The 17,884-nt window shown below is 42.8% G+C and overlaps 1 protein-coding gene across 1 annotated transcript in view; it reads left to right on the plus strand.

Moving 5' to 3' along the window:
- The window catches only part of LOC122563379 (beta/gamma crystallin domain-containing protein 2-like), a 140,036-nt gene that overhangs the window by 20,351 nt on the left and 101,801 nt on the right, over window positions 1–17,884 (plus strand). The window contains exon 2 of the mRNA XM_043717120.1: window positions 1,410–1,540. Within this exon, the coding sequence (XP_043573055.1) occupies window positions 1,410–1,540 (131 nt within the window). The remainder of the gene's footprint in view (window positions 1–1,409; window positions 1,541–17,884) is intronic.

Below are 17,884 nucleotides of genomic sequence, written 5' to 3' on the forward strand. Positions count from 1 at the left end.
CTGTCTTCTACCTTTGAGCCAGTTCTGTATCCAAATGGCTAGTTCTCCCTGTATTCCATGAGATCTAACCTTGCTAATCAGTCTCCCATGGGGAACCTTGTCGAACGCCTTACTGAAGTCCATATAGATCACATCTACTGCTCTGCCCTCATCAATCTTCTTTGTTACGTCTTCAAAAAACTCAATCAAGTTTGTGAGACATGATTTCCCACCCACAAAGCCATGTTGACTATCCCAAATCAGTCCTTGCCTTTCCAAATACATATACATCCTGTCCCTCAGGAATCCCTCCAACAACTTGCCCACCACTGCCCTTCTTAAACAGTGGCACCACGTTTGCCAACCTCCAGTCTTCCAGCACCTCACCTGTGACTATCGATGATACAAATATCTCAGCAAGAGGCCCAGCAATCACTTCTCTAGCTTCCCACAGAGTTCTCGGGTAGACCTGATCAGATCCTGGGGATCTATCCACCTTTAACCATTTCAAGACATCTAACACATCCTCCTCTGTAATCTGGACATTTTTGCAAGATGAGATCATCTATTTCCGTACAGTCTATATCTTCTCATATTGTATAAATTTTTCTCATTTTTGTATATCGTCTCATGCTACAGTCTAGTCAGCCTCATTTCTAGAGTGGGCTTGGAACTTGCAAATGTCTGACTCAAGGATAAGAGTTGCACCCACTGAGACACGATTGATGCAGTAATGAAGGACGCTGAACACTGCCATCTTCTTGGGAGGGTAATGTGCCAGAACTTCATCATGCAAGCATTGTGCCAATGGAGTATGAAAGAGGAGGCCAAGGGACCAGCCACAGAAATACAATGGGACAAAACTCAGGCCTCTGTTGAACAGGGGGTACATGGGGGATCTTCCCAAATAAAAATGTGAAGACTATTGTAGTCCATCAGAACATTGATTATATATCTCACTCTGATCCTTTCCCCCTCTCTCTCCTAATACCAATAACATTAGACTAGATAAACCAGTCAAACCCTTCTGTATGTAATTCTCATTTCCTCTCTCTTATTTAACTTGCAAGTAATTAATTATTGCCTAGGAGTTGATAAAAAAAAAACCAGTTCCGTCTTTGTATGTACCTAATTCTCTCTGTGGGTTATTTAACTTGTAAATGAGGATTATATTGAAGTGATAGTAGGCCCAGTCCCACCCCCTCACCTCTGCCTTCCCTGACTATTTCTCAGCATTTGTTTATTTCACAGGTGTTCTTACATGTCATCCGTTTCACCTGGCTCCTGACTCCATCACAGGCTCATTGCCAGCGAGGCACAGACGCTATTCTGCAAATAGAGTTTTAAAAGTATATCACAGGAATTTTGGAATCTCCACAATGTCCAGGAAAATTTCCGTACGAAAGTCAATCTCTAAGTTATTCTCAAAGAGTGAGACAAGCCTGAGGGACTGCGATGAGGAGGTCAAACTGGGCAAGAAACATCCAGGAAGTGAGAAGCCAGTGAAGAAACGAAAGGGAGCCAAGACAAAAGGAGGTGGCCTGCCTTCCACACCACAGGGGTAACAAAAAGTTTAATGTCCTCTCATTTCAGTGTTCAGTGAGGAGTGAATGATTCATCTCTGTGGGTTAAAGGGACAAATTCAGTTTTAATGGGATGCTTGCTACCCAGATATGATCTATATTCATGCTGATTACAGACCTCAGAACCAATATTGGTAAGATAGGAATGTACAGAGATTTTTTTAAAAAATTATTCATTCACAGAGGAGGCAGTTAAAAATCAACCAGATTGCTGTTGGGCTGGAGTCACATGTAGGCGACACGAGGTAAGGATGGCAGTTTCCTTCCCTAGTCGAAAAGTGTGGTGCTGGAAAAGCACAGCAGGTCAAGCAGCATCCGGGGAGCAGGAAAATCGACGTTTCGGGCAAAAGCCCTTCATCAGGAATCAGCCATCAGGGCTTATGCGAGAGACATTGACTCTCCTGCTCCTCGGATGCTGCCTAACCGGCTGTGCTTTTCCAGCTCCACACTCTTTGACTCTGATCTCCAGCATCTGCAGTCCTCACTTTCTCCTAGTTTCCTTCCCTAGAGGATATTACTGAATCAGATGTTTTTTTTCCAGCAATCGACAATGATTTCATGGTCATCATTAGACTCTTAATTCCAAATTTTTATTGAATTCAAATTCCACTATATGCTGTGGTGGCATTTAAACCCGGGTCCCGAGAATATTACCTAGATCTCTGGATTAACAATCCATTTAGGATTCCTGAGTGCAGAAATCAGTAAACGTTATGGTCAGCCACAAATAACAATTTAAATGGCTGTTGGAATGCTGACATTTACTTCAATGGAAGTGATGTTAATGATAGAAGGTCCCCATTAAGGAGTACTGCCCGCCAGGTCTGGGCCTCCCACCTTGGGTCAAGGTTGGGGGAGGGGTGGGGTGTGGTGAGCAGGGAGGTGTGCTGCTGGGAACAGTACAATGTAGATTCATCTGCATCTCAACAGCTTTAATAGGGTTAAATTAGGAGGGCAGGTTGCATGAGATTAGCTTTGAATTGAGAAGATTAATTGAGATGTTTAAAGATGATTTGAGGGATTTATTAAGGTAGAGCAACTTTCCCCTGTCGGTGAGTCAAGCCAAAACTATTGTTCAAGGTCATGTCAGGAAGCAGTTTATGCTGACACTGGAAAAGTGTTCCCCTTCCTTCCCTGTCCTTCCAATAAAACCTATTGAGAGTATCTGTGATGTATGCACTATTTTATTGTTTGGTTAATCGGACTGTTTTGCATGTGTTTGCGTTTACTGTTTCCTTTTTGATAAGATAAGGTGGGATTTGGGGTTTGTCCTCATTTCCCTGTGAACTGGTTGTACAATGGGGTTTGGGGACTGGCTTTGCCAACCCTTTTCCCTGTAAATTGCTGTATCTTGTAAACTGCTGCTTATTGTTCATTGTTAAAGGTTTGTTTGTATTTTGTACAGTTGATAAAATAAATATAACCCGGAGATTGATTCTCAAAAAAAAATCCATTTGAAATTTGACCAATTGAAATTTTCAAAATGAAATTCTTAGATTCTTTTGTTCAGCAATTGGATATTAAATGTTATGGAACCACGGTGAGTAGATAGAATTATTAAATCATAATTAAGCAACCAATCAGTAACTGAATGGAGAAACAGGCTAGAGGGGCTGAATGGCCTTCCTGTTATCTGTGCCCTTGCAATGGCTGTGTGTAATGATTTAGATTCATCCTTATTATCCACTTCTTGGTGAGCAGATGAGTGAACAACAATGGGTATCACACTTGAGCACTATCATCTCTTGACCAGGACTGTTTTTAATAATCCTGACTGAACTTGTCTATCCCTAGTCCTGGATTTGGAGATTGTTTCTTCACACCGACCTACTTCTTTTTTGTAAATGAATACAGCAGTCCATTTATTTTCTTCATACTCCTTTTCAACTCCAGTATCCCACATTGTTTTCTGCAGTCAGAAGTGGTGTCTGTCTCACAACAGCCTCCTGCAAAGGTTCTCTTTGAGACTTTTACAATTAGTCTTCATGACTAAATAAGTCCCTAGGGCTTGATGGTATCTACCCCAGATTATTGAGACAGGCAAGAAAGGAGTTTGCTGGGGCCTTAACCAAGATCTTTGTATCCTCATTAGCATTGGAGATGTCCTGGAGGACTGGCAAGTAATTAATGTTGTTCCTCTGTTCAAGAAGGGAAATAGGGATGATCCAGGAAACTTTAAATGAGTGAATCTCCCATCAGTAGTTGGGAAGCTATTGGAGAGAATTGTTAGGCATTTCAAAAAGCATAGCCTAATTAGAAACAGTCAGCATGGCTTTGTGCAGGGCTGGTCATGTCTTACTCACTTGATTGAATTTTTCGAGGAGGTGACAAAGGTGATTGAAGAAGGTAGAGCAATGGATGTTATCCACGTGGATTTTAGTAAGGCTCTTGACAAGGTCCCTCTTGATAGACTTATCCAGAAGATAAAGATGCATGGGAGCCAAGTTAAAAATCACACAACAACAGGTTTATTTGGAAGCACTAGCTTTCGGAGCGCTGCTCCTTCGTCAGGTGATTGCGGAGAATATTATTCTGAAAGCTGTTGGACTATAACTTGGTGTTGTGTGACTTTTAACTTTATACACTCCAATCCAACACCGACATCTCCAACTCATGGGAACCATGGTAACTTGGCCATTTGGATCAAGAATTGGCTTGCCCATAAGAAAGCAGGGTAGTGGTGGAAGGGTGTTTTTCTGGCTTGGGGTCTATGACTAGTAGTGTTCTGTAGGGATCTGTACTGGGAACTCTGCTGTTTGGGATTTATATAAATTACATGGGTGAAAATGTAGATGCATAGGTTAGTGGGTTTGCAGATGATACAAATATCAGTGGAGTTGTGGATAGTGTAGAAGGTTATCAAAGGATACAGCAGGATATAGATCAGTTGTAGATATGGGTGGAGAATTTGCAGATGGAGTTTAATCCAGCTAAGTGTGATGTGCTGCACTTTGGGAGATCAAATGTTAAGAAAAAGCATACAGTTAATTGCAGGATCTTGAACAGCATTGATGTACAGAGGGATCTAGGGTTTTCAAGTCCATAGCTCCCTGAAAGGGACCACATATGTAGACAGGATGGTAAAGAAGACATATGATGTGCTTGCCTTTATTGGTGGGGGAATTGAGTAAAGAGTCAGGATGTCATGTTGCAGTTTTATAAGACTTTCGTTAGGCCACACTTAGAGTATTGCATTCAATTCTGATCACCACATGACCGGAAGGATGTGGAGGCTTTGGAGAGGATGCTGAAGAAGTTTAGCAGGATGCTTCCTGGTTTACAGGGCATGAACAATAAAGAGAGGCTAAAAAAGGGGTTGTTTTCTCTGGAATGCCGGAGGCTGAGGGGAGACTTGATAAAAGTCTATAAAATTATGAGATGCATGGATAAGGTTAATGGTCAGAACCTTTTTCCCAGAGTTGAAATGTCTAAAACTAGGGAATGTACATTTAAGGTGAGAGGGAGAAACTTCAAAGGAGATGTAAGAGGCAAGTTTTTTACACAGAGAGTGGTAGGAGTGTGGAACAAGCTGATGGAGGTGGTGGTGGAGGCAGATGTGAAAGGGCTGTTTAAGGACTTTTAGATCAGCACATGAAAATACAAGGGACAGAGGGATACAGACAAAAGACTACAGAAGGGATTAGTTTAATATAGTGTCATGTTCGGCACAACACCGTGGGCCAAAGACTCTGTTGCAGTTCTGTATTGTTCTATGTTTTAGGTCCTATGTCCTAAATACTGCTTTTAAGGTTATTTTATGAAACATAGCTATCATTGGCAGGGACAGCATTCATTTCCCATTCTTAATTGTCCTTCTTAATTACTGATTCAATGACACCACCACCATTCTATTGTTCCTCTCAATAGAGTCATAGAGTCTTACAGAAACATAACCTTCAGTCCAACTCATCTGCGCTGACAAGACATCCCAACCTGAATATAGTCCCATTTACCAACATTTGGCTCATATCCCTCTAAACCTTTCCTAATAATGTGTCCATCCAGATGCCTTTTAAATGTTGTAATTGTACCAGCCTCCACCATTTCCTCTGGCAGCTCATTTCAATACATGCACCACCCTCTGTATGAAAAAGTTACCTTTCAGGTCTTTTTACAATCTTTCCTCTTTCACCTTAAACCTATGTCCTCTAGTTTTAGACTCCCTCACCCTAGGAAAAAGACCTTGGCTATTCACCCTATCCACACACTCATGATTTTATAAGCCTCAATAAGGTCACCTTTCAGCCTTCGACACTCCAGGGAAAATAAAGCTCCAGACTGTTCAGCTTCTCTCTACAGTTCAAGCCCTCCAATCCAGGCAACATCCTTGTAAATCTTTTCTGCACCCTCTGAAGTTTAAAAACATCCTTCTACTGGGTTTAATCTGCTTTCAACTGCACACCTGTTTGATTACAGTGGGATTACAGTGAAAATAATTAAGTTAACTAGATCTGTACACTCAGCCCTGAATCTGTACAGGTCCAGTGCAATTGTCTTTGGGAGTCATATGTCTGCCCATCTCATCCCCTCAAAAACAAAGGCTGCTGTCCACACATCCCTGGACACTACAGGAAAAGATCATTTGACTCAAATAGCCTACACTAGTCCTTTTGAAGCACAGAACTTCATCCGAGCCCTACCCCTCCAAACCAATCAATATACAATTCTATTAATAAATTAACCTTGAGTCACTCTGTGCCAGACGCCCAGTGCCTGGTGTGGACATCCAAGTAAGCATGCCAAGTGTCCATAAGGAAAGGCAGGGGAAACAGGTCAATATGGCCTGCTGTTTCTGCGTAATAGCTCCAAGTCCCTGGCCAGATACAAACATCAATGCTCCTCCGATACAGATGTCCCTTGTGAATTGATGAGGCAACACTAACCATAGCAACTTGTCTATCTGCTTCACTGCACACTGCCCATTGTTTTTACTGTATGCCCTCATACTAGGTCATTGATCACTCCCCACAAGCCAAACTGCCTCTCTTCAATGCCTGGGAACAAATCTCACCAAGATACCTCCAGTAAATAACCAATGCCAAATCATCTAATTTAGAGAAATGAAAATATTGGAGACACTCAGCTAGTCAGGTGGCATCTGTAGTGAGTGGAATAGGTTTAGCATTTTAACCTAATGCCTGTCTACTCATGTTAGGAGTTAAAAGATTATTTACGTGTTCAGTGAAACTGCTGATCTGGAAGGCATAAAGTAGTTTCAACAAATTCAGCCCAATCCGGTTCTGCAACACTTATTCAACAGGCTAATCAGCACCTTTGTTTCTTCCTCGAGTTTTAGTTCAACTTTCTTTTTAATTCATTGCTTCTTCTGATGTGAAAAAAAGCTCTAGCCATTTTTGGACCAAAACTGGCAGAGTTTTCCACTTGTTTGTGTCATTTTTAAGAGCACAGTTTGCCCAAAATTGGCAAAAAAGATTACAAACTTCCAAGCAGGATTATGTTCAGCACAAGTTGACCTCCCCTGATCTTTAGACTAGTTTTGGAAGCAGTGCACTGAAGGTGGTTCTACCCAGAAATCTGACTGTTGCTCCTGATTTAAAACATCCTGACCACTGTCCTCAATTTAAAAAAAAAATGGCTCTGTAACAGTATTCTTTGAAGTCATTTTTTTTAACTTAGATTCATAGAGTCATACAGTACGGAAACAGAACCCTTCAGTCCAACTCATCCACACTGACCATGTTCCCACTTGCCTGCGTTTGGTCCAGAGCTTCCAAACATTTCCTATTCATGAACTTATATTTTAAATGTTGTAACTGTACCTGCATCCACCACTTCCTCTGAAAGTTCATCCAATTACAAAGCAGTCTCTGCACATGTCCTTTTAAATCTTTCTCCTCTCATCTTAAAAACATGCCCCTTAATTTTGAACTCCTTCACCTGAGGGAAAAACACCTTGCTATTGACATTATCTATGCCCCTCATGATTTTAAAAATCTTTATAAGGTTAACCTTCAACCTCCTACGCTCCAGTGAAACTCCAGCCTAGTTTTATAACCGAAACCTCCTATTCTCACCAACATCCTGGTAAATCTTTTCTGAACCATCTCCAATTTGATAATATTCTTCAGAAGAGGCCTCGCCAACTTCCTGTACAACCTTAACATGACATCCCATCAATGATCTGAGCAATGAAGGCTAAACACCTTTTTAATTAGTCTGTCTACATGTGATGCAGGTTTGAAAGAGTTATGTACCTGAACCTCCTAGGTCTCTCTGTAGTATAACACCACCCAGCGCCTTACCATTAGTTGTATAAATCCCACCACTTTTTGTTTTACCAAAACAAAAAACTTCACATTTATCCAAATTAAACTCCATCTGCCACACCTCAGCACATTAGTCATACAGCATTGAAACAGACCCTTCAGTCCAACGTATCCGTGCTGACCATAATCCCAAATTAAACTAGTCCCATATCCCTTCAAACATTTCTTATTTATGTACTGATCCAAATGTATTTTAAATGTTGTAACTGTACCTGCATCCACCACTTCCTCTGACAGCTCATGCCATACATAAACCATTCTCTGTGTAAAAAAGTTGCCCTCGTGTCCTTTTAAATCTTTCTCCCTTCACGTTAAAAATATGCTCCCTAGTTTTGAACCCCACCCCCACCATAGGGAAAAGACCTTTGCTATTTGCCTTATCTGTACCCCTCTAGATTTTATAAACCTCCATAAGGTCACCCCTCAACCTCCTATACTCTACTGAGAAAAGTCAAGATCTTTTACAATCCAAGGTAACCTACCTCACTGTCCACTATGCTACCAATATTGGTCTCATCCACAAGCTTACTAACCATGTCTCCTAAGTTGTCATCCAAATTGTTTATAGAAATGACAAACAACAGTGGAACCCAGCACTGATCCCTGTGAACACCACTGGTCTCAGGCCTCCAGTCTGAAAAACAACCCTCCACCACCACCCTCTGTCTCCTACTGTCAAGCCAATTTTGTATTCCATTGACAAGTTCTACCTGAATCCCATGTGATCTAACTTTACTAATTAGTCTATCATGCAGAAGCTTATCAAAGGCTTTACTGAAGTCCATGTAAACAACAACTACCACTCTGCCCTCATCAATCATTTTGGTCACTTCCTCAAAAAACTCAGTCATGTTTATGAGGCATAATTTCCCTTACACAAATATCCTTAATCAGTCCTTGCTTTTCCAAATACATGTAAATCACCTTCAAACCTTATCCACCTCCAATATCAAGACTCACAGGTCTATAGTTCCCAGGCTTCTCCTTCCAACCTTTCTTAAATAAAGGCACAACATTAGCCACTCTCCTGTCCTCTGGCACCTCACCCAGGGTGATAGATGATACAAATTTCTCTGCAAGGGGCTCCGCAATTTCTTCCCTAACTTCCACATCATCCTGGGATACGCTTAGAGTCATCTCTATATACAATATGGAAACAGACCCTTCGGTCCAACTCGTCCATGCTGACCAGATATCCTAACCTAATCTAGTCCCATATGCCAGCACTTGCCCCATATTCCTCTAAACCCTTCCTAATTATATACCCATTCAGATGCCTTTTAAATGCTGTAATTGTACCAGCTTCCACGACTTCCTCTGGCAGCTCATTTCATACATGCACCACCTTCTGCCTGAAATAGTTGTCCTTTAGGTCCCTTTTAAATCTTTCCCCGCTCAAACTAAACCTATGCCCTCAAGTTCTAGACTCCCCCCCTCCCAAGGAAAAGACCTTATCTATTTACCTTATCCATGCCCCTCAGGTCTACATCAGGTCCTGGAGATTCATTCACCTTTATGTTTTCTAAGACCTCCAGCACTTCCTCTTCTGTAATGTGAACTGTTTTCAAAACATCAATACTTATTTCGAATTCAGTAATTCTGGTGGGAAATGGACATGGCACAGAAGAGGCCCTTCAGCCCATCGAGTCAACACCATTAAAATGGTCTTCACTTGAACCAGAGGGGTACTAATATCCTGGGTGGGAAATTTGCTATTGCTATTGCGGTGGGTTTGAACTAGCTCAGAAGGGGGATAGGAACCTGTGATATAGTTCCAGTGCACAGGAGGATATGAGTAGGGAGGACATGGACAGGATTTCACAGTCACAGGAGTGTACTGGCAGACAGCAAGCTGGTTTGAAGTGTGTCTACTTCAACGCCAGGAGTATCGGGAATAAGGTAGCTGACCTTGCAGCATGGATAGGGACCTGGGACTTCGATGTTGTGGCCATTTCGCAGACATGGAGAGAGCAGGGTCAGGAATGGATGTTGCAGGTTCCAGAGTTTAGGTCTTTCATTAGGATCAGGGAAGGTGGTAAAAGAGGGATAGGTGTGGCTTTGTTAATCAAGGACAGTATAACGGTGGCTGAAAGAACTTTTGATGAGGACTCATCTACTGAGGTGGAATGGGCTGAGGTTAGAAACAGGAGAGGAGAGGTCACACTGCTGGGAGTTTTTTATAGGCCTCCGTTTCAGGGATGTGGAGGAGAGGATTGGCAAAACGATTCTGGGTAGGAGTGAAAGGAACAGGGTGGTCATTATGAGAAAGTTTAACTTCCCCAACATTGACTGGAAATGCTATAACTAGAGTATATCGAATGGATCAGTTTTTGTCCAATGTGTACAGGAGGGTTTCCTGACACAGTATGTCAAAGGGCCGACAAGAGGGGAGGCCACACTGGATCTGGTACTTGGTAATGCACCAGGCCAGGTGTTTGATTCAGCGGTAGGTGGGCACTTTGGAGAGAGTGACCATAAATCGGTTTCATTTAGTCTAGCAATGGAAAGGGATAGATACATGTCACAGGGCAACAGTTATAAATAGGGGAAGGGCAATTATACAATGCGATTAGCCAAGACTTAGAAGGCATAGAATGGGGTAACAAAATGCAGGGGATGGTGACAATTGAAATGTGGTGCTGGTTTACGGAACAGATATTGCGTGTTCTTGATAGGTACGTAACTGTCAGATAGGGAGGAAATGATAAGGTAAGGGAACTGTGGTTTACTAAAGAAATTGTATCTCTTGTCAAGTGGAAGAGGGAGGCTTATGTGATGTTGAGACGAGATGGTTCAGATAAGGCAATGGAGAGTTACAGATTAACGAGGAAGGATTTAAAGAGAGAGTTAAGAAGAGCAAGGAGGGGACTTGAGCAGTCTTTTGCAGGTAAAATAAAGGCCTTGTGTAGGTATGTGAGGAATAAAAGGATGATTACGGTAGGAATAAGGCCAGTCAAAGACAGAAGTGGGAAGTTGTGTGTGGACCATGTGGAGATCGGAGAGGTGCTAAACGAATAATTGTCATCTGTTTTCACCCAGGAAAAGGAGAATATTGTAGAGGAGAAGACTGAGATGTGGGCTTTTAGACTAGAAAGGATTGCAGTTCATAAGGAGGAGGTGTTATCAATTCTATAATGTGTGAAAGTAGATAAGTCCCCTGGGCTGGATGGGATTTATCCGAGGATTGTCTGGGAAGCTAGGGAAGAGATGGTGGAGTCTTTGGCCTTGATCTTTAGTACCAGTGGATTGAAGGATTGCAAATGTTGTGCCCTTGTTCTGGAAGGGCAGCAGAGTTGACCCAGGTAATTATAGACCAGTGAGCCGTATGTCTGTTGTAGGAAAAACTTTGGAAAGGATTATAAGAGTTAGGATTTATAATCATCTAGCAAGCAATAATTTGATTTCAGATGGTCAACATGGTTTCGTCAAGGGCAGGTCATGTCTCATAAACCTCAATGAGTTTTTTTGAGGAGGTGACCAAGCATGTGGATGAGGGTAGGGCAGTTGACATGATGTACATGGACTTTAGTAAAGCCTTTGATAAGGTTCCACATGGTAGGCTATTGGAGAAAATGCGGAGGCATGGGTTTGAGGGTGATTTAGCAGTTTGGATTAGAAACTGGCTTTCTGTAAGAAGGCAGCGAGTGGCGATTGATGGAAAATATTCATCCTGGAGTTCGGTTACTAGTGGTGTGCCACAGGATCTGTTTTGGGACCAATGCTGTTTGTCATTTTTATAAATGACTTGGACGCAGGCATAGGTGGATGGGTCAGTAAGTTTGCAGATGACACTAAAGTCAGTAGAGTAGTAGACAGTGTGGAAGAATGTTACAGGTTGCAGGGGCCTTTGGATAAACTGCAAAATTGGGCTGAGAGGGGGGCAATTGGAGTTCAGTGCAGCTAAATGTGAGGTGATGCACTTTGGTAGGAATAACAGGAAGGCAGAATGCTGGGTCAATGGAAAGATTCTTGAGAGTGTGGATGTGCAGAGGGATCTTGGAGTCCATGTACATAGATCCCTGAAAGTTGCCACCTAGGTTGATAGTGCTGTTAAGAAGGCATACGATGTGTTAGGTTTTATTGGTAGAGGGATTGAGTTCCGGAGCCATGATGTCATGCTGCAAATGTACAAAAAGCTAGCGCTGCTTCACTTGGAATGTTGTGTGCAGTTTTGGTCATTCCATTACAAGAAGGATGTGGAAGCATTGGAAAAGGTGCAGAGGAGATTACCAGGATGTTGCCTGGTCTGGAGGGAAGGTCTTATGAGGAAAGGCTGAGGGACTTGGGCCTGTTCTCATTGGAGAGAAGGCTAAGAGGGAATTTAATCTAGACATACAAGATGATCAGAGGATAAGTTAGCATGGACAGTGAGAGTCTTTTTCTTTGGCTGATGACGTTGGCTTGTACAATGGGGCATAGCTGCAAACTGATGGGTGATACATTTAAGACAGATGTCAGAGACAGGTTCTTTACTCAGAGAGTGGTAAGGGCGTGGAATGGCCTGCCTGCCAATGTAGTTAACTCAGCCACATTAGGGGCATTTAAACAGTCCTTAGATAAGCATATGGATGGTGATGGGATAGTGTAGGGGGATGGGCTTAGATTAATTCACAGTTTGGTGCAATATTGAAGGCTGAAGGGCCTGTTCTGCTCTGTACTGTTCTATGTTCTATGTCCTCAAACCTACCCTACACCTAATCCACTCCCACTTCCAGCATATGGCCCATAGCCTTGAACATCATGGCATTTTAAGTGTTCATACAAGTACTTTTTAAATATCATGAACTTTCTCACCTCAAACACTGACCCAAGCAGTGCCTTCGAGATACCCACCACCCTCTGAATGAGAAACAATTTCTTCAAATCCCTGCCAAGCTTCTTGAACTGAATGTTAAAATGAAACCTCCTTGTGATTGACCCTTTGACTAAGGGGAGCAATTCCTTTCTATCCAGTCTGTCCATGCCCCTCATTGTCTTACACATCTCAATCAGGTCCCCTTCTCTGCTCGAAAGCAAACAACCCAAGCTTATCCAGCATCCCTTTGTAACTATACTGTTTCATCCCAAAAAGCATTCTGGTGAATTTCCTCTGCACTGTCTCCAGATCAATCATATCCTTCCTATCGTGCAGTGACACAGTACTCCAGCTGGGGATTGGAGTTATTCAGGAGGTTTGTCATCAAGGGGCAGGGCTGCCATTAGTTTGTAACATGTGCCATATGATCTAGTAGGGATTACATGGGATTTCAGGCAAGTGTGCGGATTTGTTTTCAAGATCCTGTGTCAATAGGAGTGCTTTATTAGTTGTCAGCCAGAACTGTTCTTTGAGAAAAGTGCTTTCCCTGCAGACTTCAGTCGTATCAAATTGTGCAAACACAGGAAACCATTCAAGCTATGACATTCTGCTTTTAATATACTCCATTGGATGTGGTGTTACTGGTTGAGCCATCATTTTTTGCCTGTCCCTTATTTCCCTGGAGAAGGTGATGGTGAGATGTCTGTGAAACCACTACAGCCCATCTGGTGTAGGTATACCCACTGTGCAGTTTTGAGGTGGGTTGTTGCAGGACTTTGACTCAGCAATAGTGAAAGATCAGCAATATAGTTCCAAGTCACTAAATGTGTGATTTGGAAGGTGTTCCCATTCATTTGGTCCCACATCCTTCTAGCTGGTAGAAGATGTGGGTTTGACAGATGCAGTTGAAGGAACTTTAGGTGAGTTGCTGCAGTGTAGCTTGTATCCAGTACATTTTGCTTCCACCATACGTGAGTGACGAAGGCAGTGAGTGTTGAAGGTGTTTGATAGTGTGCAGCTGAAGCAGGCTGTGTTGTCTTGAGTGGTGTCAAGTTTCCTGAGTTTTATTAAAGCTGCACTCATCTAAATAAGTGGGAGGATTCCATCACATTCCTGACTTGTGCCTAATAAATAGTGTAGAGGTTTAGGTTTTGAAGATTTAGGAAGTGAGTTACTCACTGCAGGATTCCTAATGTCTGACTTCTTCTTGCATCCACAATATGTATATGTTTGGTTAAATTCAGTTCCTGGTCAAAGGTAATCCAAAGGATATTGTTCGTGGGGGATTCGGCACCGATGATTAAGTTGACTGTAAAGGGGTGATGGTTAGATTCTCTCTCGCGGTGATGGTCATTGCCTGCCATTTGTATGTTACTTGCCAGTTTTCAGCTGAAATCCAGTTATTGTCCAGATCTAGTTGCTGCAGTACCTGAGGAATCCCTGAATGGTGCTGAAAATTGGGCCCTAATCACTGAGGACCCCTTTGTGATGGAGGGAAGGTCATTGAAGGAACAGTTCAATCCTGCTGGGATGTCTGGGAAAACTGACCTCCAACAACCACAACCATCTTCCTTTATGTTAGGTATGATTCCAACCAACAGACAACCAATTCCTTACGTGCGAAAGAAGGCCATTCGGTCCATTGAGTCCACACTGACCCTCTGAAGACCATTCCACCCAAATCTACCAACCCCCACCCTATCCCTTTAACCCTGCATTTCCCATGGTTAATCTACTTAGCCTGCACATCCTTGGACACCATAGGCAATTTAAAATGACCAATCCACCTAACCTGTACATCTTTGGACTGTGGGAGGAAACCAGAGCACCAAAAAGAAACCCATACAGATAAAGGGAAAACCGTCACTCAGAGGTGGAATCAAACCCGGGTCTCTGGCACTGTGAGGCAGAACTGCGAATCACTGATCCACCACTCTGTCCTTTACATTTCTACTTACTCCAGTTTTGCTCGGGTTCCTTGATTCAACCCTCAGTCAGATGTCAAGAGTGATCATTCTCACCTCACCCCAGTGTCCCAGAAGTAATGATTGACTTTCCGAAGTTGCTTCCTATCGCCCAAATGTGCTGTCAGCTGCTGAAGCCTCCTCCTCTCAAATTCCTTCCTTGAACCTCTCCACCTTTCACTCCTCCTGTTTAAAAGCCACAGTTTTGGACCAATGCTTTGCTCACCATCTCCTAGTGCTTCCTTTCTTGGCTTGATGTCTTTATTTACATTGCCTTTTGATCACATGCCTGCGAAATGCCTTGAGGAGGTTTTCTATGTTCAAGCCTTATTCAAATGCATTTCCCATGACTAAACTGCAATTGGGAAATAATCATACGCCATCCAACGCAACTAAAGTGTGTCAACTTGACTCTCTCATCGGCTAACCCCACCATTAGAGGGTTAACCGAATAACTACTGGAAGAAACTGGACCAACTCAATGCTAATCACCCAGAGCAGAGCCCAAAGCAAGAATATCACTCATGGAACAATTAATTGGGCTTCTCTGTCATTGTTGGCAAGCTCCTTAGTTTTGTATAGTACTCTACTGCTTTTGAGGATTCTTTTCAAGCAAATTGTTTCAACAATAAGTTGGAGGTTTTTGCAGGCAACAAAATGTTTAAACTCTGTTTGAGAAGATCTAGGGAATGACAGAGTGTCCATGTATACATGAGGGGTGGTCTCTGGTGAGATTTTAATTCCTTGATTTGATCTTCTCTTCCCCCAATTCCTTTCACAATGAGCATTGATCCGATGAAATGAATTAAGAATCAAACTCAGTATTACAGGGTTTATTCTGGAATATTTACTACCATCAATGAGGTCCCCTCAATGTGGCATTGCCCTGGTGTAGAACTATTTTGACATTCTTTCACTGTTACAATCCTGGAACACCTTTCCTAACAAAGTTGTGCCTTTCCTCTTCCAACCCATGGACTGCAACTGCTGGGAAAGTGGCTAACTTGCCCCTTCACAAGGGCAATTAGTTACAGGCAATAGTTTGCCAGTTGAGCATGTATCCAGTGAATATATAGAGAATACTCTTTGCACTTGATTCAGCAACAGTTGCTTCGGCATGAGTAGAAATCTACGTGCATTTATGCCTGTTTATTGGGTGCAACGTGAGAGCAATTATACTCATTTATGGGTGTGATGTCTTGCATCTAATCTTAACCAGTGTGACTGTGTTAATCTTCAGTATCTTTGGTAGTCACATCATAAGATTCATTTCAATCTTCAAAAAAGAATCCTGTGCCCATTTCTGGGTTCCTTTGTAAAATGCATATTTTTTTAAATTATAAACCCTACAGTGTGGAAGCAAACCATTCAGCCCACTGAGTCCACACGCACCCTCAGAACAGCAGCCCACACTATCCCTGTGGCCCTGCATTCCCCATGGCTAATCCATCTAGACTGCAAATCCCTTGACGCTATGGGCAATTTAGCATGGCCAATCCACCTAACTTACACCTCTTTGGACTGTGGAAGGAAACCAGACACCCGGAAAAAACCCACGTAGCCACAGGGAGAATGTGCAAGCTCCATACAGACCGTCATCCAAGGGTGAATCAAACTCAGGTTCTTGGTGTGTGAGGTAGCAATGCTAACCACTGAGCGACGATGCCTGTCTGACAAATATGGGAAGTCTAGGTGTGGCATAACACTGTCCAGTGTTTTCGTTAGCTGCACTGCAGCTGGAGAGTTTTGAAGGTTAGGTAGAATAGAGGTCTTTCTTGCTCCATTGTAACACTTTGGATTTTATATTGACCTGAACAATCGAGATCCTTGCTTAACATCTCCTCTGAAAATACAGAACTCTCTGAGACCTAGATGCCACCATAGAAACAAACGCCCCCATCTTTCCATCAAACTTGTCACAATAACATTGGTTGAGCAAACAGAGGCAGAAGCATATGGAACTCATGGCTCACACTGCCTATTCTTAAGTGCTGGGTGTGATCAACAAACACAACCTGAGCAAATATTGTACATTTCAGCCAGCTGGATACCTGCAGAATGTGGGGAGGGTGGGGTGTCTCACACAGTCAGAGAGACACATTGGCCTTGTTACAATCAGGGAGTCAAGCAGGGGCGACCCCTCACAATTCAGTGATGTACACTTGGTGCAATCCCTTTTCCCTACCATCCATCACCAAATTCCCACTGCTATAGTCCAGCAGCCTGATATACCTGCTTCATTCAGAAAAAAGGCTCACAGCGTAATGTGAGTCTCTAACAGCTGGTCGCCCCTGTGAAACACAATCTTTCATTTTATTGTTGAAAGCCCCGACTAATTTACAGCCAATAAAAACCTACTGCTGCATTGCTGTGCTTTAGGAAACATGACAGCCAATCTGCATCCAACAAGCTCCCATTCACAGTCGGATTTGTCTCAATGATCAATTTTATTTCATAATACATGTCACCCAGAGCACCAGGGAGAACAAGAGTAAAATACTGCAGATGCTGGCAATCAGAAATAAAAACGGAAAGTGCTGGAGAAATTCAGCACATTCAGCAAATTCAGAGTCATAGAGATGTACAGACCCTTCAGTCCAACCCGTCCATGCCGACTAGCTATCCCAACCCAATCTCGTCCCACCTGCAAGCACCCAGCTCATATCCCTCCAAACTCTTCCTATTCATATACCCATCCAGATGCCTTTTAAATGTTGCAATTGTATTAACCTCCACCACTTTCTCTGGCAATGCATTCTATACACATACTACCCTCTGCGTGAAAAAGTTGCCCCTTAGGTCTCTTATATTTTTCCCTTCCCACCCTACACCTATGCTCTGTAGTTCTGGACTCCCCCATTCCAGGGAAAAGGCCTTGTCTATTTACTCTATCCATGTCCCTCATGATTATATAAAACCTCTATGAGGTCACCCCTCAGCCTCTGACCCTCTGGGAAAACAGCCCCAGCCTCTCCCTATAGCTCAAACCCTCCAACCCTGGCAACATCTTGTGGTCACTGTGGGAAGAGAAGCAGAGTTTAAAATTTTTGAGTCCAATATAACGTGAGCAAGCCTGCTCTTCTTCAAAGGGCACCATAAGATCATTTATGTCCATGTGAGACAGAAAGACAGGGCCATGGTTTAACATCCCAGCTGAGAAATGGTATCCCTGACAGCGCGGATCCCCTCAGCACTACACTAAATTGCCTGCTTTGGTTTTCAAGTTCATCACACAGTGGGATCGATTCCACAATCTTCAAGCTCTGAGGTGAGATT

Source organism: Chiloscyllium plagiosum, chromosome 27, assembly GCF_004010195.1.
Source record: "Chiloscyllium plagiosum isolate BGI_BamShark_2017 chromosome 27, ASM401019v2, whole genome shotgun sequence".
Lineage (NCBI taxonomy): Eukaryota > Metazoa > Chordata > Chondrichthyes > Orectolobiformes > Hemiscylliidae > Chiloscyllium > Chiloscyllium plagiosum.